Raw genomic sequence first — 22,523 nt, forward strand, 5'->3', positions numbered from 1 at the left:
GTTGTGTCACAGGCAGGCAGCTGGGTCAGAGCACTGAACCAGGTCTGCATAGCAGACACTCAGGATACTGCATGTTTGTCTGCTGGCTGTTGGTGTCCAGGCTTTCAGCCACAACCTCAGGGCAGTTAAGACACCCCGGTTTATAGGACATGTGGGGACACAACCCCTGACTGGCCTGGATTGCACCCCAGAACATGACAGTATGTAAGACCTTTTCATAGCTTAGAACTGGGGTACTGTGGTGATGTGCAAATACATGTAAGAAGTAAACATTTTTGCATGTTTAAAATCTTTAATTTGCACAGAATGATGAATTTTTATGAACACTGGAGACAAACACATACTTTCATTCTCTTTAGCGCACTTTCACCTCTTTCCACCTGGAAACCAGCCTATATGTCGTCATTAGTATCCCAGTTGAACATGGAAGACAGGTCTTTCATTTTCTCCTTAAAAATATTGTCAAACCTTTCACTCTGTGCCACAGTCATTGTGTTCTTCCAGTCTCCAACGGTCCCTGGGGCAGGAGAGGAATTGGTCATTAGATGCTCTGCTGCCACTTGGACATTTTATTATCATTAGAATATTGCTTGTGCAGGTAAGAGGCTGTGAATGCTGCTAGTTGGGTGCAGTTCATTTTCTCCTCCGTTCCTTCCTCTCTCATCTCCCCAGAACGTAGTTCTCTATGGCTTTGGTGGTACATCTCCAGTCCTGAAGGTGTGGGCAAACTACAGTAAAAAACACCCTCCTGTTTTGTAAATTCGAGTTGTACATCTCATCTATCCTTCACGGCACTAGAAATGTACCCATTGGTGTCCATTTGATTAGCTGGGCAAATGTTTTAGTGATGTGACTTGCATGTTACAGATGTCAGTAGCCTTATCAGAGAGTGCTGCCCCTGTGTTAAAACACATGCCATTGGCAAAAACTGTGACTGTGTTTGTGGAATACAGCTGTGTCCCTGGGGAAAATCATAATGGCCCAATTTTATTCTCGGTCTAACTTTGTCTGCAGTGTAACTAATTTGACCCAGTATTTCTAGACAATGTCACTAATTCTGCTTTAGGAACCAATGGTTTTATACATCTCAGTTATCATCTTCCTGTACTGATTTATTTTGTTGCAAATTTTAGAAGAAAAATTGGCAACAGGAAATAGTTACTGTTAAGAGAAATATGAGCTTCTCTGAACATTCTTTTCAGGCAATGCTGTACTAAATGGTAGGCAGTGGTTTTCTACCTTTTCCATACCACAGTGCCCACCACCATCTAGCTGGGTCACCCTTCTATTCAGCAGCAGTACCGGGTTTACCATGGTGCCAGTGGCTCCCTGGCACCAGGCCCATGCTCAGAAGGGGCCCATAACACCTGCTTCCTCCCCTTCCACAGTGCTGTGAGGGGCTCCGAGAGGGAGAAGTAGCATCCTGTTTACCACAGCGCCCAGCCTCCAGCCCCAGAGAACACCTACCCTCACCCTCTTCAGGCCTGGCCAGCCCCTGGGGCAGGCAGCCAGACAGCCCACCCCCCTCCCTGGGAATATGATACACCATACCAGGACCCTGATACCTGCGCCACACCCAGAGACAGGCAACAACACTCCAGCTCTCACCCTCTGCCCGCAGGCATAGGGATCTAGCCCGGGAGCCGAGAGCCCAAGGGACCCTGGGAGCAGTAGTTCCTTGGCCAGCTCCCTACCTGGAGAGCCAGCCCTGGAGCAGGGAAGGAACTAAATTTCCCAGCATTCAGTTGGCAGCTATCAACAGGAAAGGGAGCAGGGAAGCTGCCAGGGCTGGTGAGATCCGATGCACATTGGGGTTGCTGTGAATGGGGAGCTGGCTGCTAGAAGGGGGTAGTACTGTGAATGGGGAACATATATGCACAAAGAGTAGAAGGCTTTGGCCCAGCTGTCACCCTCAGAAGACTTCCCCAGACTGGATTAGGGATGACTTTGCTGGCAGCCCTCAAAGAAGGAACTGGGTGGAATGAAAGGACAGTGCACCTCTATCTGAAGCCTTGCAAGGGAGGTATATGGAACCTCCTCACCTCCTGCCTCATGCCAGGAGATGTTAAAATGATAGGTAAGGGAGGGAAAGCTCTACTAGAGGACATGGGCAGCTTTAAGTACAGTACCAGGCACATAGGACGATCTGAGTCACGGAAGCAGAAATTGGCTTTTCCTTTCTAGATTTATGTGATATTAAGAAAGGGAATCTAGAACCTGCCTTCCAGATCTGAACACTCTCAAAGTTCAGGCATGCTCAAGTTCAATTTGGGCTGCTCTCTATTATTTCATTTCTCCCAAACCAAATGCTGATCCATTGTAATTTGCTGTAGAAAACGTAGGATAAAATTGAGCAACTTTTTAAAGTTTTTGAACAACCAGATAAACTCTTTCCAATTCTAACTCGGACTGGCATTGCTATTTTCAACCACCATTACGGGTTGTTGTAATTTTTCCTTTTAGTTTTGTTTGTTTAGAAAGAAAATGATAGTAAATTTTGCACTGGCAAGTTCCCCACAGGCACTAAGGCCTTGTCTACAGTGCCACTTACAGCGCTGAAATTTTCTTCATTCCAGGGTGTGAAAAAACACACCCCAGAGCGATGCAAGTTTCAGCACTGTAAAGTAGCAGTGTAGATAGTGCTGGGAACACTTTAACGTTTTTCTACTCTTAGGGTGTAGACATAGCCTAAGAGTAGAACAAAATAACTTTTCCTCATGATGTGGGCAGGACCGGTGCAAGGATGTTTCGCGCCCTAGGCGAAACTTCCACCTTGCACCCTCCTCCCCCCTGTACCCCCGCCCTGAGGTGCTCCCCCCCTCTGCCCTGAGGCGCCCCCCTTGCGGCAGCTCCCCACGCCCATCCTTCACCCTGAAGCACCCCCCCACACCAGCTCACCCCTGCTCCGTGCACGAGCACCCCGTGGCTGCTTCACTTCTCCCGCATCTCCTCAGCTGATTAGCGCCGCAAGCCTGGGAGACGGGAGAAGTGAAGCAGCTCACCCCTGCCTCACCTCCTCCCTGAGGACGCCGTGGCTGCTTCACTTCTCCCGCCTCCCAGGCTTGCGGCGCCTAGTGCTCGGGGAGGAGGTGGGGCAGGGGTGAGCTGGGGCGGGGAGTTCCTGCGTGCCGCTCCCCCTCCCTTACTTGCTGCAGGCAGCCCTCCCCGCGCTCTCCTGCCCAGGGCCGGCTTCAGGCACCAGCCTACCAAGCACATGCTTGGGGCGGCACCTTGGGAGGGGGCGGCACTCGGGGTTTGTTTTTGTTTTTGTTTTTTGTTTGGCCAGTCGACGCTGAGGGGAGGTGGGGCTTAGGAAGCGTGGTGCCATGTTGGGGGTGCGGGGACTTGGGCGGTGCTCGCCTGCGGCGGGGACTTGGGCGGCACAACGCGACGCTCGGGGGGGCGGGGACTTGGGCGACGCGACGCTCGGAGGGGCGGGGACTTGGGCGGGGCGCCGCTCGGGGGGGCGGGGACTGGGTGACGCTCGGAGGGGGGCGGCGCTCCTTGTTTTTGCTTGGGGCGCCAAAAATGTTAGAGCCGGCCCTGCGCCTGCCCCAGCTCCCTCCGCCTAAATGCCGGCGGCTCCAGGGCGGCCGAAGATCCAGGCACCGCGGTTGCTGCCGAAGAAAATGATGCCTCCCAAATGCCAGCGCCCTAGGCGACCGCTTAGGTCGCCTAAATGGTTGCACCGGGCCTGGATGTGGGACAGTCTTATAGTATAGATCCAGATATCTTCCAATCACACAAACAGAACTTTACTGCAGTTCTGAAATCGTGCGGGAACTAGTCCTGCATTCTGTGCACATCGAAAATTCCTGCTGAATTCAGAAGTGTCTTGCTTTTGTAACCATACCACCTGATAGTTTCAGCCGTTGTAAGCTAAGCAGGTTTGCATTTAGTAACTGGGTGGGAAGTCTCTTAGAAAAAGTTAAGTGCTGAAAAAGGTGTTGATTATTCACTAGGTAATGTGAGACCCGCCTGTTTACAATAGTAAACCAGTGCAGCATAGTTTTAGGATGCACTGTGCTCCTAGAGTCTAGAAGCTCCTTTGCTTCTATACACAGCCCATTAACGACAATGAAAAGACTTCCACTGACTTCAACAGGCTTTGGGTGGAACTAGTTATAAACAGGGTAACTCCACTGTCTTCATAGGGTCCTGGTCCCACAGCAGAGGGGGGCAGTGAGAGCTTGTTGCAGAGCTGCTACGCAGGGATGGGGAACCTCCTGGTACCCCAGCCTCTAAAATCATCCATGTTGCACCTTCTGTATGATTATTTGTTGGCTGAGGGGTGCATGGGAATTGAGGGCCCCTGCTGCAGGTGATGGGCATCTCAAGTACTTAAAGCCATGGCCTGGAGTAGGGAAGCATTTTACTGCAGAGTCTGCAGCTGCCTAGGGCCAGCGTTGAGGATTGAGACAGAGTCCCTAGTGCTGCTGTTGCAAGGTTCAAGCATGCTCAGCCTTGGAATTGCCACCCCTCCTGCAGCTAGTTGGTGCAGCTGTCTAAGGCTGGCCTCTGGCAATTGGTCCCATGGCTGGAGCCAGAGAAGCAACAGGTGCCTCTCTGACTACGGGGGCCCATTAGAGCTAGGAGGAGATAAACTGGAGTTAACCTCAAGGAACAGAGGTCAGCAGTAGGAAAGGAATGTCAAGAGAAGCAGGGAAAGAAGAAGCAGGTCAGACTTGCAGGGGGAGAATAGGACCTGCTGGCTGGAGATCACATCCAAGATAGAAGGGAAACAAGCCTGGGGAGAGGTGGTGGTGACCACATAGTGGAATAGAATGTAGATGGGAGCAGAGGGAGAAAGAAGGCTGGTGACTTTCAGGTTCCCAGGGGCTAAGTGTTCACTGAGCCAGGGTTGGGGAAATGGTGTTTGCAAGTGGCTTGCTCAAATGGAAGGAAGGGTGCTGGGGAAGGGATTTGTTAGAACTGATCAGGCATCTGCTGGCTGTGGAACTTTATTGAGCTGAGGCCAGGGCCACGTACAGTGACTGGTGAAATAAGGAGGTATTGGAGACATGGCTTCCTCTGAATTAGGAAGGAGATAAATCTGTGGGGAGTTTCCCTGTTCTTTATGAAAATTCTGCTCACTGTGGACACTAGTAAACCCACATGGGTACAGCTCAGTGAGAGAAACTGGGGTCTGAGAAAGCTGTGTATGGCAATACACATAGTTTTGCAGAGGTGCGTGATCAAAATGAAAAATTTCTCTGAGATTCAGTACCAGGTATACCATGGCACCAATGGCACTGCCATATCAGGCCCTCACTCGGAAGGGACCCATAACAACGATTACATGGGGGTCTACAAATATGTCTGGCTCCGGGCCCACAAGAGGTTAATCTGGCCCTGTTCAGCAGTATCAGAAACCACAAACCCCTGACATCTATTCACAACTCTCCCATATAAGGACTATATCATGAAAAATACCTCTCTCCTCTCAGCCACAAGAATAGTCCCTTAGATTTTATTCTTTGGCTAATTTCATGCTCTAAATAACCCCTAGAAGCTGTAGAGAAAATCATTTCCGATGCCCAGCATGTGTGAAGTTTCTCAGAAGCACTAAACAGAAATGCTTTTAGTTTTCTCTAACGTTCACATTTTAATTTCTTGAAGACGACCCTTCCCTTTTACAAGTGATACAAAATGAATGTTACCCAGGGCCGGCTCTAGTCACCAGCTAAGGAAGCAGGTGCCTGGGGTGGCAAATATGAAGGGGCGGCACTCTGTCCATTCTTGGGGCGGCAGCTTTTTCATTTTTCCTTCCTTGGCGGCACTGCTGTGGCTATTTTTTTTTTTTTTTTGCTTTGCCGCTTGGGTCAGCAAAAAAGTAGAGCCAGTCCTGATGTTACCCTCTAATAGAGCTTATTGAACATTTTCATTTTTTAAAAATATTGACACTTTTTTCTCACAGGTCAAAAAAAAGCTGCACTACTTTGCTCAGCAAACATTTAAGATATTGCATTCAGCAAAGTAGTGCAGCTCTCTTTTAATCTGTGAGACGTGGTGTCTGGTGTATTGTTACACAGCAATACAGCCTCACTCAGCAGACTTAGTGCCCCAAAGCCAACTGTTTCCTGGGGATGGAAAGTTGTGATTGGAAGTCCTAGGCAGCTAGCTTCAACACGTCCTATGCCAGGATCTGCAGGATTAAATATTTATTAGCGTTGGCTGTTTCTGCCTTACCTTTGCGAAGAAAATGTCCTTTGCCTGGTTCCAGGAAATTGGCTTTTTGCTTGGACTCGTAGTTTGCCCTGGGATCAGTTTTCATTTGATCAAATGTAGCCTTTTCTACAACAGTGTCCAGCTCTTTTTCATTTAGCTGCTTTCCTAAGAATTTGCAGATTTTCAGCACAGCGCCTCTGAGATCCTGAAATGAACATTATTTCAAAGTAACGGTTTCCCGAATTAGAAAAATAAAAGAACTAACTAAATAAATGATAGAGTGAAAGATAATGGGATAGTTAAATAAAGGGAAACTGAGCACAGGGATATAGCATTAAAGAATAAAGGTGACTTCTTATTTGGAACCTTAAGTCTTACTACACTACTTCATAAGCTAGGTTTAAATTCACTGTAAGAGGCTACAGCAGCATTAAAAACTGACAGGTGAGTAGCAAGTTAAACCACTGCAAATTCCTTCATCATTAGCCAACCCATCCTCATGGCCTAATCAGGAGAGAAAGGCTCATTTCTGTGACTGTGATTACAACTGCTAGCACCATTTAAGACAAAGGTTGTCATAATTTTCTGGCTAACTGTATTTTGGTCTGTCTGTGGCAACCTATTTTGGAAGCAGAAGGACCCTGTTGTGTCGTTTTCTGGAGTCCACGATTCAAGAAGGATGTTGATAAACTGAAGAGGGTTCAGTGAATAGTCACAAGAATGATTAAAGCATTAGAAAACATGCCTTACAGTGACAGACTCAAAGAGCTCAGTGTATCAATGGCTATTAGTCAGGATGGGCAGGGATGGTGTCCCTAGCCTCTGTTTGCCAGAAGCTGGGAATGGATCACTTGATGATTACTTGTTCTGTTCATTCCTTCTGGAACAGCTGGCATTGGCCACTGTCGGAAGACAGGACACTAGGTTAGATGGATCTTTGGTCTGACCCAGTATGGCTGTTATGTTCTTATTTAATTTAACAAAGAGAAGGTTAAGAGGTGATTTGATTACAGTCTATAATTACCTACACGGGGAACAAATATTTATTAATGGGCTCTTCAGTCTAGCAAAGAAAAATATAATACAATCCAAGGGTTGGAAGTTGAAGCTAAACAAATTCATACTGGAAATAAGGTTTACATTTTTAACAGTGAGGGTAATTAACCATTGGAACAATATACCAGGGGGTCATGGTGGATTCTCCATCACTGTCAATTTTTAAATCAAGATTGGATTTTTTCTAAAAGATCTGCTCTAGAAATTATTTTGGGGAAGTTCTGTGGTCAGTGTTATACAAGATGTCAGACAAGATGATCACAATGGTCCCTTCTGGCGTTGGAATCTATGAATATATATATCAGGAGTTGGACCTCTTAATGGGAAGGGTCTTTCCTCGCTTTGTTAATCAGCCTTGCTGCTACTATCAACATGCTTCCTGCAGCAGTCAGCTGAGAGGATGCTGCTCCATCGCTACCTATTTAGCTAAGAGGTGCACTCAGATACTCCAGACATTGTTTACAAAGTGTAACTAAAATCAGTTTAAAATGGATTTAGCTGGACCAGAACAAACCCATGTATGGACACTGAAAGTAGTCTAAACCTGACTTCTGCTAAGCTAGGTGAAGTTGTTAAGGAGTCAAAAGCTAGCTGAGCTGGTAGAAAAGTGAAAAACTAGTTTCTAAAAAAAATTGGAATTTTGAAGAGTTCTGTACTTTTCAAAGATTTCACATAGGTATCTTTATTGAAAACATCAAAATAATTATTAATATATTTTATTTACTAAAAACCTAGTTTTGAATAAAAAGGGAATTGTGGGCAGCGGAAAACACTATGCTGGGTACATAAAATCTGGGGAATAAGTGGGTAACCAAACAATTAGTAAGCCAAAATGTAAAATTTCAACAACAAATAAAGAAATTAATGGTACAGCAACTATCGGCAGTTGCCACAGGATGAAGAACAGCAGTGAAGGTAAACTTGCAGTTAACACATTGGGCAGGGGATTTAGTAACACGGGTGGGGGATGGCTTCAAAAAACTAACATGGGAAAAAATGTGTGTAGGTATTCAAAACGCTCAATTAGTAATGTTAATAAATAGTATAAAAAAGCTTGGTCAAAACAATGGCCTTCAGTATTAAGTCAAAAGGCTAGCCCATATTTATCCACAATTGCAAAAACATACCCATCTACCTAAAAAATAACATCCCCCACTGTAAAAAAAAGTTCTTGAGTAATTGTTTCTATAATACCATGGAAAGAAAATGCAAATAAGGCGGTCCCCTTAACCCCTATGGAAGTAACTAGGAAAGGAGGAGCACATTGGGAGCCACTAGGAAATAGGCAGCGGGGAGGGTGGAATGGGGTAATTTAAACTGTCATCACATTAAGCAGTAGTGTATAAAATATTATATATGCCCCACTCCTTTAACTATGAGGAAGCAAAATAAATGGCCTATTGCAAAGAGGGGGAATTTAGGGGTAATGTATATGGGGTATGGTGTATTCTGTTGGGAATGTATGCCATCCTGCAATATAACACTAGAAGGCAAAATCCTTTCAGTATATAACCAAAATTATAAACTTCTATACGCTGCCACCTAAACTATGGTGCACCAATGAATCCGTAAACTTAAATCGTTATAAACAATCAAACCAGCACCTACTACCCCATGCCGTACCAAGTAGTTAAATTGATTTAAACAATAGCAAATTTCACTGTAAATATTCAACAAACATACAATATAAACATAAGTACAGAAAAATTATAAAAGCAACGTGCTGTAAGCGCCAACAGTTGGACACACTTACAATACACACTACAAAATGGCACTGACAAAATGTTAACTCTATCAAAAAAGAAAAAGCTGTGTTTTTCGTGGTGGCCAAAACGTTGGACCATACTGCAGTGGTCAGAACTCTCAGTGTTGCTGTAAATTATCATAGCAGCTGGTGTATTGTTAACTGTATTTGTGTGTGTTGCATATAAAAACGATCAAGGGGGGCACAACCCCCTAGCAAACTGCCACTAATTATAACTTATAAGTAATGTAGCAAACCCTCCCCCTCAGTGTACTAAACAACCCAAACCCAACCTTCTCGGGCCCACTATAATAAAAAGTCTAAAACGCTAATTAAAATAGGTGTGGGATACCTGTACAAAAAATGGTGCAGAGCACGGTACTGCACAAGGGGCAGTAAAACAAATAAAGCATCAACACCTTCCATCTTAATGCCTGGCCCTATCATAAAGTGTGTCGCTTTTCCAGAAATAACTGGGCAGAAAAATCCCAAAAGAAAAAAGGGGGTAGAGTGTTAGGGTATAGATATTCAAGCCTGTCTGTAAAGGTCTATACTTTAAGAATGTAGGTATATGTTTATCATTAGTTAGTTATAGAAGTATAAAAGAAAGAATCTGTGTAAGGGCCTTCTCTCACTGTGACAGTCTGAGGCCCTGTTCTTAGGCCAATGCCTTTGGCTAAGAGGCAGCCATAAACTGGGAAGTGTGCGGTCACATCCTCACATTCCAAATTAGTCATATTGAAATAAGGCAATCTGGGGCTGTTAGGAAGGTGATCCAATCTATCACCCCCAGAGAAAGGAAGGAGCCTAGAAAATGTAAAAGAAATTTTAGTTTGATAGATTTCTGTCTGGTAAGAACTTACTTATCAATAAACATAGCTGGAAAACCCTTATGTCTGTACAGATGTGGTTGTAAAATCCTCACTTCTGTATTGTTTTGTCATTATAGTTCCTACTTTGCTATGTTTATTTGCATGGTCTCTGTCTGGTTCTGTGATTGTTTCTGTCTGCTGTATAATTAATTTTGCTGGGTGTAAACTAATTAAAGTGGTAGGATATAATTGGTTAGCTAATCATGTTACAGTATGTTAGGATTGGTTGGGTAAATTTTAGTAGATGATTGGTTAAGGTATAGCTAAGAATATTACTATATAAATTAGGGGCAAACAGGAAGTAAATTGGGATTTGAAAATAAGGAAAAAGGAACTTGGATTTAAGCTTGCTGGAAGTTCACCCCAATAAACATCAAATTGTTTGCACCTTCGAACTTCGGGTATTGTTGCTCTCTGTTCATGCAAGAAGGACCAGGGAAGTGGGAGAGTAAAGGAATAAGCTCTCTAACAGTTATTAATATATTTTATTTACTAAAAACCTAGTTTTGAATAGACAGTGCAATAAAATATCATTTTTCATAAAAAATTACAAGGAGATCTTCAGTTCTAAAAGCAGTTTGAGAAGTTCTAAAATGTAACCAAACTTCTCCTTTCCCTTTAGGATGCCTCGTGGGATGGGTTGTGTAGCTGCCATCCTGCTATTCAGGAAAAGAAATGAAGTAAAGCAAGATTATTATCTTTTCTAACTGTACTCACATCCAGCAGATATTCTTCACTAGGAAGCAAATGGCACCTTTGGTGACTAAGTGAATTAGGCTCCTATGTGCTATTGAATGTCCATGGGAGTTAAGCGGCTAACTTACTTTGGTGCTTCTGAACATCTCACCCTACGGTTCTGATTCTGCCACCCTTACTCACACTGGGAAGTACTTTTTCCAGAACTCACATTGAAATCAATGAGAGCAATGTACCTTACTCTGTGAAATGAACGAGACTCTTCACAGAGTAAAGAACAGCTCAATGTGAGTAAGGGTGGAAAAATTAAACTGACAAATTGAGGCATTTTATTTACTGTTTCTTTCAGATATAAAGTGATTGACTGGTCTCACCTTCTTCATCTCCTCATAGGTAAGGAAGAGAATATTGAAGTCATCCCTGTGGGTGGACCAGCCTGTGATGTGATCCAGCCAGAAGCCAGCCCCTACTTATTAAGGAGAAAAATGATAGAAATAAATGTTAAGGATCTCAAACAGAAAAACCATTCAGTTATTGACATTTTTGCATCCTAATACTCTCACAAGCATGGCTGCAGAATCAATGGAGCAGACTTCCTTTTTTCAGCTTCTCTTCCCTCTGCTGTTAGGATGATATTTGGGCTCACAGAGATTTTGTTCCAGTTCCTGTTTTTATTCACAGCCTTATCCTGGATTATCTTTCACCTTTAACATGAGATAAAGGCCAAACCAAGTCCATCTTCTAATCTAGGGATCTGAGGACAAGTTTTGTTTTTTCCACAAACAGACAGACAGACCGTTACATGAGAACTAATACACATTGTACTGTTACCTCTAGAATCCACTGGCACCACAGAATGGTACTTGCAACCAGCACAACATATTTGCACTTTTATGTCCTGGATTATTTACTTATAGATAATATTTTCCATTACTTTTGATGGATTAGTGATCACAAACGTAGAATTAAATTGATAGATTCATGGATTAATAGATTCTCTAGCCAGAAAGGACCACTGTGGTCATCTAGTCTGACTTCCTGTATAAGGCAGGCCATAAAACTTCCCCCAAATAACTCCTAAGCATATCTTTTAGAATAACATCCAATCTTGATTTAAAAATTGTCATTGATCGAGAATCTACCATTACCCTTCGTAAATTGTTACACTGGTTAATTACTCTCACAGTTAAACATTTATGCCTTATTTCCAGTCTAAATTTGTCTAGCTTCAACTGCCAGCCATTGAATTGTATTATACCTTTCTCTGCTGGATTGTTCCTCCTCTACCTTGGTGGGTCCTGCGCTTATTGGTGGATTTGCTCGCCTCACAGATTCACCCTGTGGGTTGGGAAACAGCCCAGAGACCATCCCCTCTGGTAGAAGCCACAGTCCAGGTCAATTCCTCCTGTGTTTGATCGGAGTTGGGAGGTAGGGGGGAACCCAGGCCCACCCTCTACTCCGGGTTCCAGTCCACAGTGGTCAGTGAGCAGGGCTTAGCCTTTTAGCAGTAAATGAAACCTTACCTTTCCTAGCTAAAAACCTCTCCAGAAAAATATTAAAATCTGGCATTGTCTCAAGTAGGACTGAAAGGCTGGAATAATGAAAATAGGAAACTGCAACATCCTTCGGGTTTCTGGCTACATAAATAACCTGCAAGGTAAAAAGAGTGACAGTCTCAGTTATATTAAAGGGACACAATTAACCTAAAAATTGGTGGTTTTTATACAATTGCTACTGATGCAAGTAATGCTAAAATCATTATGTCTGAAAAGGGTTAGAATAAGTACTTTAGTAAATAGTTTATCCTGATTTAAATGAATGGGATTTTTTGTGTGTCTTTGCCAGCATTTTCTGTACATTCAGTGGCACTATTGCACTTCCTTAATTCTAAAGACCCTCATGCACATGTGTACTGTATACAAGTGATAGTACCATTGACCTCAATGGGATTACTCACTGCTGTAAAGTTAGGAACATGAGTACTTAGAATCAGGTTTTCAAGTTTTTTCTGATTTTTATATGGGTCTTTCACACAGCAAGAGAGGAGCAAAAACATTTAAAAAATCATGGGAAATGTGATAATAAACCGCTCAAAAATTAACAGGGAGTGCAGTTATTATTATTTCTCCAACAATTTGGAGTTGAGAATTTCAGGAAAACCACACAGACAGCCAAGGCATATGGTGGTGCACACTAAGAACAGCCAGCCAGAAGCCAGAAAGAGAAAAACTCCCTATACCATCAACATGGTCTTAAAATTGTGAAAATCTACATGAGCCCTATAAAATATACAGAAGCAATACAAGATTTTCTAATCTCTGTAGTTAAAATTGTGCTATGTGCAGCTTAGGAGATGTTGTTGTTCCATTTACTTTTACTGTCCCTGTAACTTTAAGGACTCTTTCTGCATGGGATATGGAGTGAGCTATAAAGCAAATCAAGAGGAAGGTTCCTATGGATTGAGAGGTTGCACTGATGGAGCTCATGTGGTGAAAGCTCTGCACCATGCATCTGCTCATTGTATCATAGGTGTTACTGCAACAGAGATAAGGAAGCTGCAAGGGTGACTGTGAAGGGAGTCTCCTGGGGAAGTGGGTGCACAGCACATGCCACCTTTCAGGAGAGATCCAGGTAGCAATGTAAGAGATTGGCATCGCTCCCACAAGGCAATTCTCACAGGCCAGCACTGCACACCTTCGGTGTGAATGACTCTCCATTTAGATTAGGGAAAGCAACACAGCAGGGCAGGGCAGCCATCTCCATGAGAGACAGCTCAGTGTGAATCCCTGACCCTGGAGATCCTTCCTCCTGAGCTGCATCTGCCACAGTCCACACCCCTATCCTTAGCAAGAAGTTTCCTGATGTTTAAAGATGCAGGAGACATAAAACATGGATAACATAAGAGCTTACAGTTACATAGCTACATACACCACCACAACAAAAACACTGTAATTTACAATATAACCTGCAGAATGCAATGATCATAACCCATCACTAACACCCCTTTTAGAGGGAGCTGTCATGGTGAGGCAGAAGCAGCTCCTTTTCTTGGCCCAGAGACCAAGCACAGTAGTTCCATGAAAAATGGGATCTCCACTGAAACTGGACACTGAAGTTCTGAGGTCTTGATTGAACTTGTTTTCCCCCCTTTGGCTGGGTCTAGGGACATGGAATGGAGGAAGTGAGCCCCATCCCCATGCAGGGGAGATTTGCTTTTGGAAGGGTTGTTGTGGGGAGGACAGACAGTCTGGCCCTGAGGATTTAGATTGATTTATTGGTGAAAGCTACCAGTTTTCCTGGGTAATGTTAATTAAATTGTAAAAATAGTATCACCGACTTTTGTTCTCCTGTTCTTGAGATCTCTTGGAACTAAATAGTACGGCAGGTGAGTAGCAAAGAGACGAGGTGATGGACGACGGACATAATCCATATTACGTATGTTATATTCCAGCCATGGGACTCTGTCTACTATTTCCATATTTTCTGTTCCATCTCGATGGCCTTCATGATAAATCAAGCTCAAAATATTCTGAGTCCACACAGTCCCTGGGAAAGAAAATAGCCTCATTTGAAACAGCTTTGATTCTAATTTTATTTGTAATATCTGTCATTATGGCACATTATTACATATCTCTTCAAAACGGTGTCTCATTTCACCTTATAAATGAAGTCCAAAAATTGGGCTTAAAGGGAGTCCATTAATGCAGCAGGGATGGGAATCCAAACAGCATTATACTTTTGTACATTTTAGTTTTAAAAATCCCATATCTATCTATGTGCTGGTCAATAACTAAATCTTCAAATGTTTTTACCTAGGGTATTCAGGTTCCCCATGGAAACGGTGATTACTATGGGTGACCAGATGTCCCGATTTTGGGGGCTTTTTAAAATATGGGGTCTTTTTACCCCGACCTGATTTTTCACATTTGCTGTCTGGTCACCCTAATTACTACAGAGTATTTTTCTCCCTCTTATGTAGCCTCAGTGCTGCACCATGACTGTCCATTACAGTAATAGCCAGTGGATTCACTGGCCCTATTCAAAGCACCCTGTATAATGTTGTTCTGAGAGTTTTTAAAGTACTCCTATTCCACCCCCGCAGTGGAAGAGCACCAGTGCTACTTCAGGCCTCATGGAGAAGGCTCACATTGATCTGTCCTTTCTGTGCATGTTACATGACATCTCAGCGATACAAGGAATTCTCTATTAAGAAGTGCCAAGGGTTCCTTAGTGACCAGAATTGGTCAGTGTCAAAAACTGTGTTACAATGTTTAGTATACAATGGGGTAAAGAGTCCTTCTCTCTGAGCTTCTCACAGAGGAGCTGGTTCTGCTATATTATAACTTCAGCTGCAAGTAATTCTCAAACCTTATACCTCATAGGCTGGAAGCAGTGCTTTCTTGTTTTAAGAAAATTTATCACTGCGAAGTCTGAGAACAAAAATGTTGATCACCTAAGTACATGAAGTTGGCAATTCAGCTTGAATAGTCTGTGACAGGACTGGGATCAATCGGAGGGCAGGGGGAGAAGGGGAGGATTGTCCTTTTTTTTTTTTGCAGTAGAGATAGCTGTCTCAGTGCAGTCTGAGGTTTTGTATTTGTGTAAAAATTCATTAGTCTGAGCATTCACACCACCTTCCCTTTCCATGAACTTACTATGTCCAAAAGGTGAATAAAACTAGTTTACTACTACAGAAACAAATACACGTGGTTTATTACAATACATATTTGTGAACAGCTTTTGGCAATAGTTGCCCAGTTCAAATATATTTTGCAGATTATAACAAGGAAGCTTACGTCCAAATAAATCTGTTAGTCTTTAAGGTGCAACCAGATTCCTTGTTGTTTTTGTGAATACAGACTAACACGGCTACCCCCTGATACTTTGCAGATTAACGCTTAGAGGTAACCTTCTGCCATTGCTTAAAACACAGGGACGAAACTGAGATAATGTTTCCAATAAAATGTTGGCAGGTAAAAGATTTTGAACTGCTACCACCAAAATAGGTCATAAAGGTGGTCAATAAGCGGTGGGGTGGTGGAGGTGTGTCAATTAAGGTTTCAGACAAAAGTCTGATATGATTTTCCGAAAGGGAATCAAGCAATCAGTCTTACCTGATTTTGGATAAGTAACAACAAATACATCACTGTCTCTGATTTCAAAATCCTCAAGTGAATCTATGTATTCAGGTGTAACAATGTTTGACACGAAATAAAATCCTTTATGTTTGAACAAAAATTCTTCTGATGGCTCCATTGTTAACTCAGTTTCACTCCTATGTCAAGAATCTGCAGGTTAGAAAACATTATTTTATATCATTTTTATTTTGGTGTTATCTATCCTCAGGACAAAAATTTTAGTACAATATAAACAAAACAGATCTCCTTTTGATAGGAAAATATATATTAACAAAACCAGCAAACTGAATGACAGTGTAGAAATGGCACTTTCAGGGACTGGCATGAGAACAGAATATCTTTTGCAGTTAAAAGTGCTGTGTAATACATTGTCTTTGAGTTATTTACTTGTACAAGTGTCTGGTATTGTCAGGCACCAATATTGCTTTAATGAATTTTCTAACTTCACAGAATCCATGTAAATGGGCACTTAAACTCAGAGCTACTCAAGGAGCTCACCACAAAGTCCAGTGCATTCCATGAGCTATGACTTAGTCCTTGTGCACAACCAGAGTAATGAGGCTGCATTCCAATTAATTTTGTAGCTGGTATTCTGTTGGCCCCATAATATTATTTCTGATTCTCTCTTTCCTATTCCCTGTTTAATATATTTCTCCCAGTCCCTCTTGTCTAGTAACATAATTTCAGCAAAATAGGAGGGAGGGAGAGGAGGTTTATTTCCTTTCAAGAGTTTTCTTTGATAATTTTATTTTTGGCCACAATATTTTAGAAGGTTCTTCACTTGTAAATCTGTGACATCATGCCACATATGTGTCAGTGGAGCACACTGGATACCAGGCTGGGCTTACCATGAGGCTAACTGAGGCGGCCAGAGTGTAGAAAATTGTGTCTGCTGCTGGTGCATATGTATTCTCCCTGCTTTAGATGCACAGAGATGGTGGAGTGCTGTGCTGGAGGAAGGCGGGCAGAAGACACAACAGGCAGGCAGGAGAAAAGGTGAGAGGGAATAATAGAAAGCAGCAGGAGCTGCAGGGATAAAGAGGAGGAGGAGCCTCTTATGTAGCTCTCTAGCACCCCTAGGAGCCTGGACTGATTAACACCAGCTACTCAGGAAGCTTCCTGTTTCCTGCTGCTTCCCTGAACCCACTTGAGGAGAACAGGCAGTCAGCTGAAATAGTAGGAGCCAGTTAAGCCCTTAAAATGCTGATATCTTCCCTCACTCAGGCCCTGCTACAGCCTGCTTATTTGTCTCCTTCAACTGAGTGTTGAAAGCCACTATAGCTGGCACAGAACAGCAGTCATGAGTGAAAGAAGAAAATGCCCCTCTGGGGCAGCATTCAGAAAAAGAAAGCAAGTCCAGGAAGCTTTTCTATCTAAGCAGGAAGGAGCTCTCCTGAGATACATAGACACAAAAGTTTGTGGTGAGCCTTCCGGCCCCAGTGAGAATGTGAGTGTTGAGGAGATGCCTGATCTTCCAGTTAGTCAGAGTGCAGGTGACTGGCAGCTACTGCAGCGTCCATATCTCCATCTCAAATGGATGTAACCATGCACATTCCTGAAGAAAAGTGTAGATCAGAGAAGAGTGTGGTGGAGGCAGAAGAAACAGCTGCTGCTGAGTTTAGTTCCTTAAGTCTAGATGATCCAGGACTGTGGACTCACTTGAGCAGTAGCCTGGGGGACTTCCTTGTACTGCCTGGGCCATAGCAAGTGAAAAACTTCATGTTCCCCAAAGACGATGAAAATAGAAGTTTCCATCCAACACATTACTGGTGTGATGTGATCCCCAACGGTGACAAAGTAGATTAAAATAACCTTCTAGAGGATTTCACCTTGTATGTCTGTTACAGTATTTGAGTTGGAAAAGGTTTTAAGAAATCTCCATGTAGTTTATCAAATTAAGTGAATTGATACCCAGGTCTCTCTCTTTAAGGTTTTCTAATAATAGACTTTTTTGGTGGTATATAACTAACAAAGAAGAGTAAGTATGTGGGGGAAAAAACCCTTGTTAGTGTCATTACACAACATACAAGGCTCAAAAAGAGTAATTCATAGAATGTCAGGGTAGGAAGGGACCTCAGGAGGTCATCTAGTCCAACCCCCTGCTCAAAGCAGGACCAATCCTCAGAGAGATTTTTGCCCCAGATCCCTAAATGGCCCCCTCAAAGATTGAGCTCAATGTTGGATTTAGCAGCCAATGCTCAAACCACTGAGCTATCCCTCCCCCCAATGTGAGTTCAGTGACATGACTTTGGGAGGGGAGGACCCTTGGGCAGAAGGGGCGGGGCTGGGAGGGTCTGCAACCCCCAACCAGCCTATCCACGTGTTGCCTGACCAGTGTCCACCGGGGCTCCAGTGGCAATTTAAAGGAGCCCTGGGCCCTTTTAAATTGCTAGCCTGGGCAGCTGCTCATTTCACTTCTCCCCCGTCAGTGGCTGCGGGGGTGGGCCAAAAGGCACAATGACATTAAAGTGCTGCCACAGGTCCTTTGCTGTGGCAACGCTGGGTACAGACTGGTGGCCACTTTTTACTGGTACGCCGTATCGCCCCATACCGCCTTACTTTCACCCCTGGGCCTGGCCTACACTCAGAGTTAGGTCCACGTAAGGCAGCTTATGCAGAGGCGCTGACATCCTGAGTTCCAGGGGGGATGGGGGTTGGCCCCCACTCCACCCCTTCCCCCAAGCTGATTGGGGCCGCAAGCCTGGGAGGCGGGAGAAGTGGAGTGGCGACGACATGCTTGAGGAGGAGGTGGAGCAGAGGAGAGCTGGGGTGGGGAGCTGCCACACGGCTCCCTCGGCCGGGGGAGGGGCGGAGCCTCAAGGTGGACGGGGGCGGGGAGCTGCTGCAGGGCTCAGGGAGGGCACAAGGTGGAAGTTTTTCCTAGGGCACGAAACATCCTTGCACCGGCCCTGCACCTATGAGCTTATGTCAAACTAATTATGTGAGTGTACAGACTACAGCCTTGCTTCCACCAGTGTAAGTATCCTACTACACTGACATAACAACTCCACCCCAGCGTCTGGCTGTTATTCTTGTCAATTTCACAGCTTTGACAAGAAAGGCTGATAGGCTCCTTGCTGTAAATCCAGTGCCCAGCTCACAGCTTAGGCTGTCAACCCATGACAGGTGTGGGGCTCCAGCTGGAGCCCAGCTGTCACCTGGGCTTCCCACACTGGGCCAGGCTGCCACCAGGGGTCCCTGCTAGGAGACCAGCTGCCCCCTGGCTCCCACCTCCCAACCAGGCTACCACCCAGGCTCCTGACTCCCCACTGGGAGCCCAGCGGCTGTCTGGCCCCTCGGTTCCCTCCTGCCTGGGCTCCCAGCTCCCTGTTCCCCAGATGGCAGCCAGCGAGGAGCAAGGATTCTAGTCAGCAGCTGGGCTCAGAGCCCGAAGCCCGGTAAGCAGCTGGCCTCAGAGTGGGGATCCAGTAACCAGAGTGGCAGACGGGTTCCCAGCAGGGAGTTCCCTCTGGAGCTGAGAGCCCGGTGCTCTCAGACCTCCACACTGCCCCTCTTAAGTTACTGCAAGCTCTCCTGGTAAGGACGTGCCCCACAGACAGAAGGAGGGTAGTGTGGACATAAAAAAAAATGCAGCAATTACTGCAGTGGCTGTATATCAATGTAAGTTTGTAGTGTAGTCATGCCCTTAGTTGTTACCAAGCAGGAGGTGCAGTCACTGGCCAGGAGATGACAGTCCTGCTCACAATCTCTCTCATCCAGATGTTTCAGCTTCAAGGAGCAACAAGTTGAACACCACAGGGTATTTTATACATTTGCTGTTGGATGGAGTGACCTTCTTCTTGGCAAAGCTGATGCAGTCCAATTAGAAAGTGACTGTACTTCTGTCAAAGAGTTGAAATGTCCAACCAGGAGAAGAGTTGTGTCCCTTCTCATCATCCAGTGAGAAAAACAAGGTATCTCCTGTATGACTTTGGGATGGGGTGTGCATCCCACACCAGCCCTGATAGAGTTGATGGGGGCTGAGAAGTCGATTAGGTTACCTGGTGTCATCTGTGAGAGGGAGGGCCAAGGTTAATTAAGAGTAAAGCCCAACTCAGGGACAGGCTGGGGGCAGGGCTACTCAGAAAGACCAGGCTTTAAAAAGCCCATTCCTAAGTGACCACAGGGATTTTGTAAGGGAGTTGTGAAGGGGAGCATTGTAGGGGCTACATACATGTAACATTCCTTAAACTTAATCCAAAAACCACCCCCTGAACAAAACAACAACAAAGGCACAAGCTGCAGGAGTAAAAAGAGAATGCAGGCAGAAGCCCAGCAACAGAGTTAGGCTACCTAGTTTATTGCAACCAGGGCAGTATGTATTATTACCTTCCCTATGGGCTGGTGGTATATGTGTACATTCACTGCAAAGAGCTGCTGGTCCTCAGAGACCATTGTGGCAAGGCACCTTCTCAGTCTCACAAGCCTCAGCTGTTTTTAGCTCTGGTGAGATGGGCTTGAGGTAAAACAGTCCCTCTTGGCTGCACAGGGACAGCCAGTCTGTCCTTCTCTCAGCCCGTGTTTTAGGGTTTGTTTTTCTCTCTTATGGGAGGGAATACAGCCCTACCCAAGAGGCTTGGTCCCCTACTGCTACTCAGGAGGAGGAGGAGAGTGTGAGTGCACACATGCACTCTCCCTCCCCTTATCCCAACAGGAGAGGGTTTTAAAAGGTCTCAGGCAGCCCTTAGTTGGAATCAGCTGATCCTAATTGATCTCTGGCAGCCCCTTCTCAGCTGATCCTAATTGATCTCTGGTAGCCCCTTTTCAGCTGAATCCTCTCTCTTGAGAACCCCATAAAATGTTCAAAATGTTCAATTTGATACTATGTTTTTTGTTTTGCCCAGTGAATCTGCTAATCTCCCTGGAGCTTTTAAATCGGATTGAGGAATAATGTGTTTGTTTGTTTTTTTACAGTTAGATGTGTCTGTGGAAAAGCACCATGTGATAAAATAGTTGGGTCATAAGATAAAACAAACCTCATTCTACTGCATAAATTAGAAAATAACTCATAATGATATGCTGTCACCCAGCAGCACTGCAATCACCTTGAAGATTCCCCCCTTCCTGCTTTCTGAATGCAATCAGCCCCCTTGCTAATTTTATTTTATTTGCATTATTTTTTTCCCCAACTTAAAAAATTTCAACTTCCTTTTACCCTTCAGGCTGCACTACAAGCTCTACAGACATTTTCAGCTTGATGGACACTGCACAAGGGCTGGTCTAGGGTGGTCACTCATATGCAGGAGTTATAACCTTTTTACAAATATCAAATTCCAGCAGTGATGTGTAGAATGACATTAGGCCAGCCAGGTGCAACAGTTGTATTCGTACACAAACCTGTTGCTCCCTTAACTTTTCCATCCACCTCTGCTGACACAGCAGGAACTATCAACTACCAGTTAAAAGCTCCATCATCATGCTGATATTGTAAAACAAATGATGGCTTAAATTACATTGAACTCTTTAACACACACTGTTGTTGTGACTTCTTTGTTGGACAACCACACACACACAAAAAAGCATTTCAGGATCAGATTCCCATGCCACTCAGCTTATTGCCAAAGAACAGTGATGGAAAATATTTCCACGGCATACAGTTCACTGTGGAAGTTTATAAAATATTTAATTCATTCACAGATTTACTGATGGATATGTTTTAGTAATGTTAAATAATAAAATAATATTTACCTTCTCTGTGCTATTTCTGCTGCTCCAAGACACAAGCCCACACTCCTGCCTTCCACTTGAATAAACAAGACTGATATTCACTCCTAGAAACAGGAAAATACTTTCTTTACAGCTGATGTGCAACCTGATTGGAGTTTTATGGGGGGGTGTTTTTTTCTTTTGATCTCTTCCAAACTTTGACCTGAAGGCTGACCACTAGTGAAAGATTACCAAGCAGGGTAGTTCTTAGAAATGTGAAAAGAGTTCAAAATGTCTGAAAAAAACTAATATGACTCCAATTTCCTGAGTATGTCTGAATTAAATAACTTAACAGTCAGCTGTTCAAACGATAGCATAGTAGTTTTCACTTTCACTCCAACTTTTTCACAGCAGCAGCATCAGGTGAAATGGAAGGAGGAAAAACTATTTGTGCTTTTCGTCCCTGATGAACTATGTGAAAATTATCTATTCATAATCTTATAGATTTGAAAATATGCCCACTTACCTGCAGGGCCGGTGTAACGACAGAAACAGCTACCGCACCAGATTCGCTACTTTGGCTGCACTGAGCATGCGCAGTAACCTTCGCTGTCGCCTCTGCCCTCACTTCTACTTAGGATTTGCTGCCTCCTCTTTGGGGTGCTTTAAAAGGCTCAAGGGGGAAATCGCAGCGGGGGGGCTGCCAGGGTCTGAGCGGGGGGCAGAAATTTACTGGCCGGGGGCGGGGGGTCAACCTGCTGTAGGTAGCGGCAGGAGAGGGGCTGAAGGGGGAAAATCGGAGGTTGGGGGGTGGGAGCCGGGGTTAAGCCGGGGGGGAGAGGGGGGGAGACGCTGCAAGACCCTGTGCGGGGACAAACCCCCCCGTTTAGGGAGGGGGTGGCAGGGCACAGTGGCCCCTCGGGATGAGCCACCTGCTGCGCTCGCAGATCTGGGGGTGTCGGGGCAGAGGCTGTTGTCAGTTCTGCCGTGTGTCAGCCCCAGAGCAGCGGGCGGGTTCCTGGGGCTGGGTCTTTAAGGCACAGGCCGCCCAATTCCTAGGCTGTCAAAGCTTAGACACGCAGCTCCTCTCTAGCCTATACAAGTGCTGCGGGGCGGTTGCTGCTCCAGCCAGGAGACTGCATGCGTTCAAATATTGTACAGACGCCCTCTCCCTCCCTCAAACTCTGCCTCTCACATTTTGAC

General features: G+C 44.7%; 1 protein-coding gene across 4 annotated transcripts; it reads right to left on the minus strand.

The window, feature by feature from the left end:
• Window positions 1-272: 272 nt before the first annotated feature.
• Window positions 273-21,911, minus strand: LOC123365916 (amine sulfotransferase-like). Of its 4 annotated transcripts, XM_045008946.1 has the most exons (8): window positions 21,847-21,911; window positions 21,363-21,445; window positions 15,651-15,824; window positions 13,874-14,082; window positions 12,060-12,186; window positions 10,911-11,005; window positions 6,190-6,373; window positions 273-517 (listed from the first exon to the last, which is right to left on the minus strand). In XM_045008946.1, exons 3-8 carry the CDS (start codon window positions 15,790-15,792, stop codon window positions 393-395), a joined length of 882 nt encoding a protein of 293 aa, XP_044864881.1. In that variant the 5' UTR covers window positions 15,793-15,824; window positions 21,363-21,445; window positions 21,847-21,911; the 3' UTR covers window positions 273-392. The 4 variants fall into 4 exon arrangements, with proteins under 4 accessions (XP_044864881.1, XP_044864883.1, XP_044864880.1 ...); XM_045008948.1 differs by lacking the exon at window positions 21,847-21,911 and having other exon boundaries at window positions 10,911-11,002; window positions 21,363-21,632; XM_045008945.1 differs by lacking the exon at window positions 21,847-21,911 and having other exon boundaries at window positions 21,363-21,629.
• Between the last annotated feature and the right edge of the window lie 612 nt (window positions 21,912-22,523).

The sequence above is a fragment of the Mauremys mutica genome, chromosome 3, assembly GCF_020497125.1.
Source record: "Mauremys mutica isolate MM-2020 ecotype Southern chromosome 3, ASM2049712v1, whole genome shotgun sequence".
NCBI classification, from domain to species: Eukaryota; Metazoa; Chordata; order Testudines; family Geoemydidae; genus Mauremys; species Mauremys mutica.

Excerpts from the sequence above, each read along its gene's own strand:
- LOC123365916 (XM_045008946.1), bottom strand. The coding sequence starts at position 15,792 with ATGGAGCCATCAGAAGAATTTTTGTTCAAACATAAAGGATTTTATTTC. Across the intron at positions 6,374-10,910 it reads CCTATGAGGAGATGAAGAAG|GATCTCAGAGGCGCTGTGCT; the intron begins GTGAGACCAGTC and ends TGTTCATTTCAG. Across the intron at positions 518-6,189 it reads AGGACATTTTCTTCGCAAAG|GGACCGTTGGAGACTGGAAG; the intron begins GTAAGGCAGAAA and ends CTCCTGCCCCAG.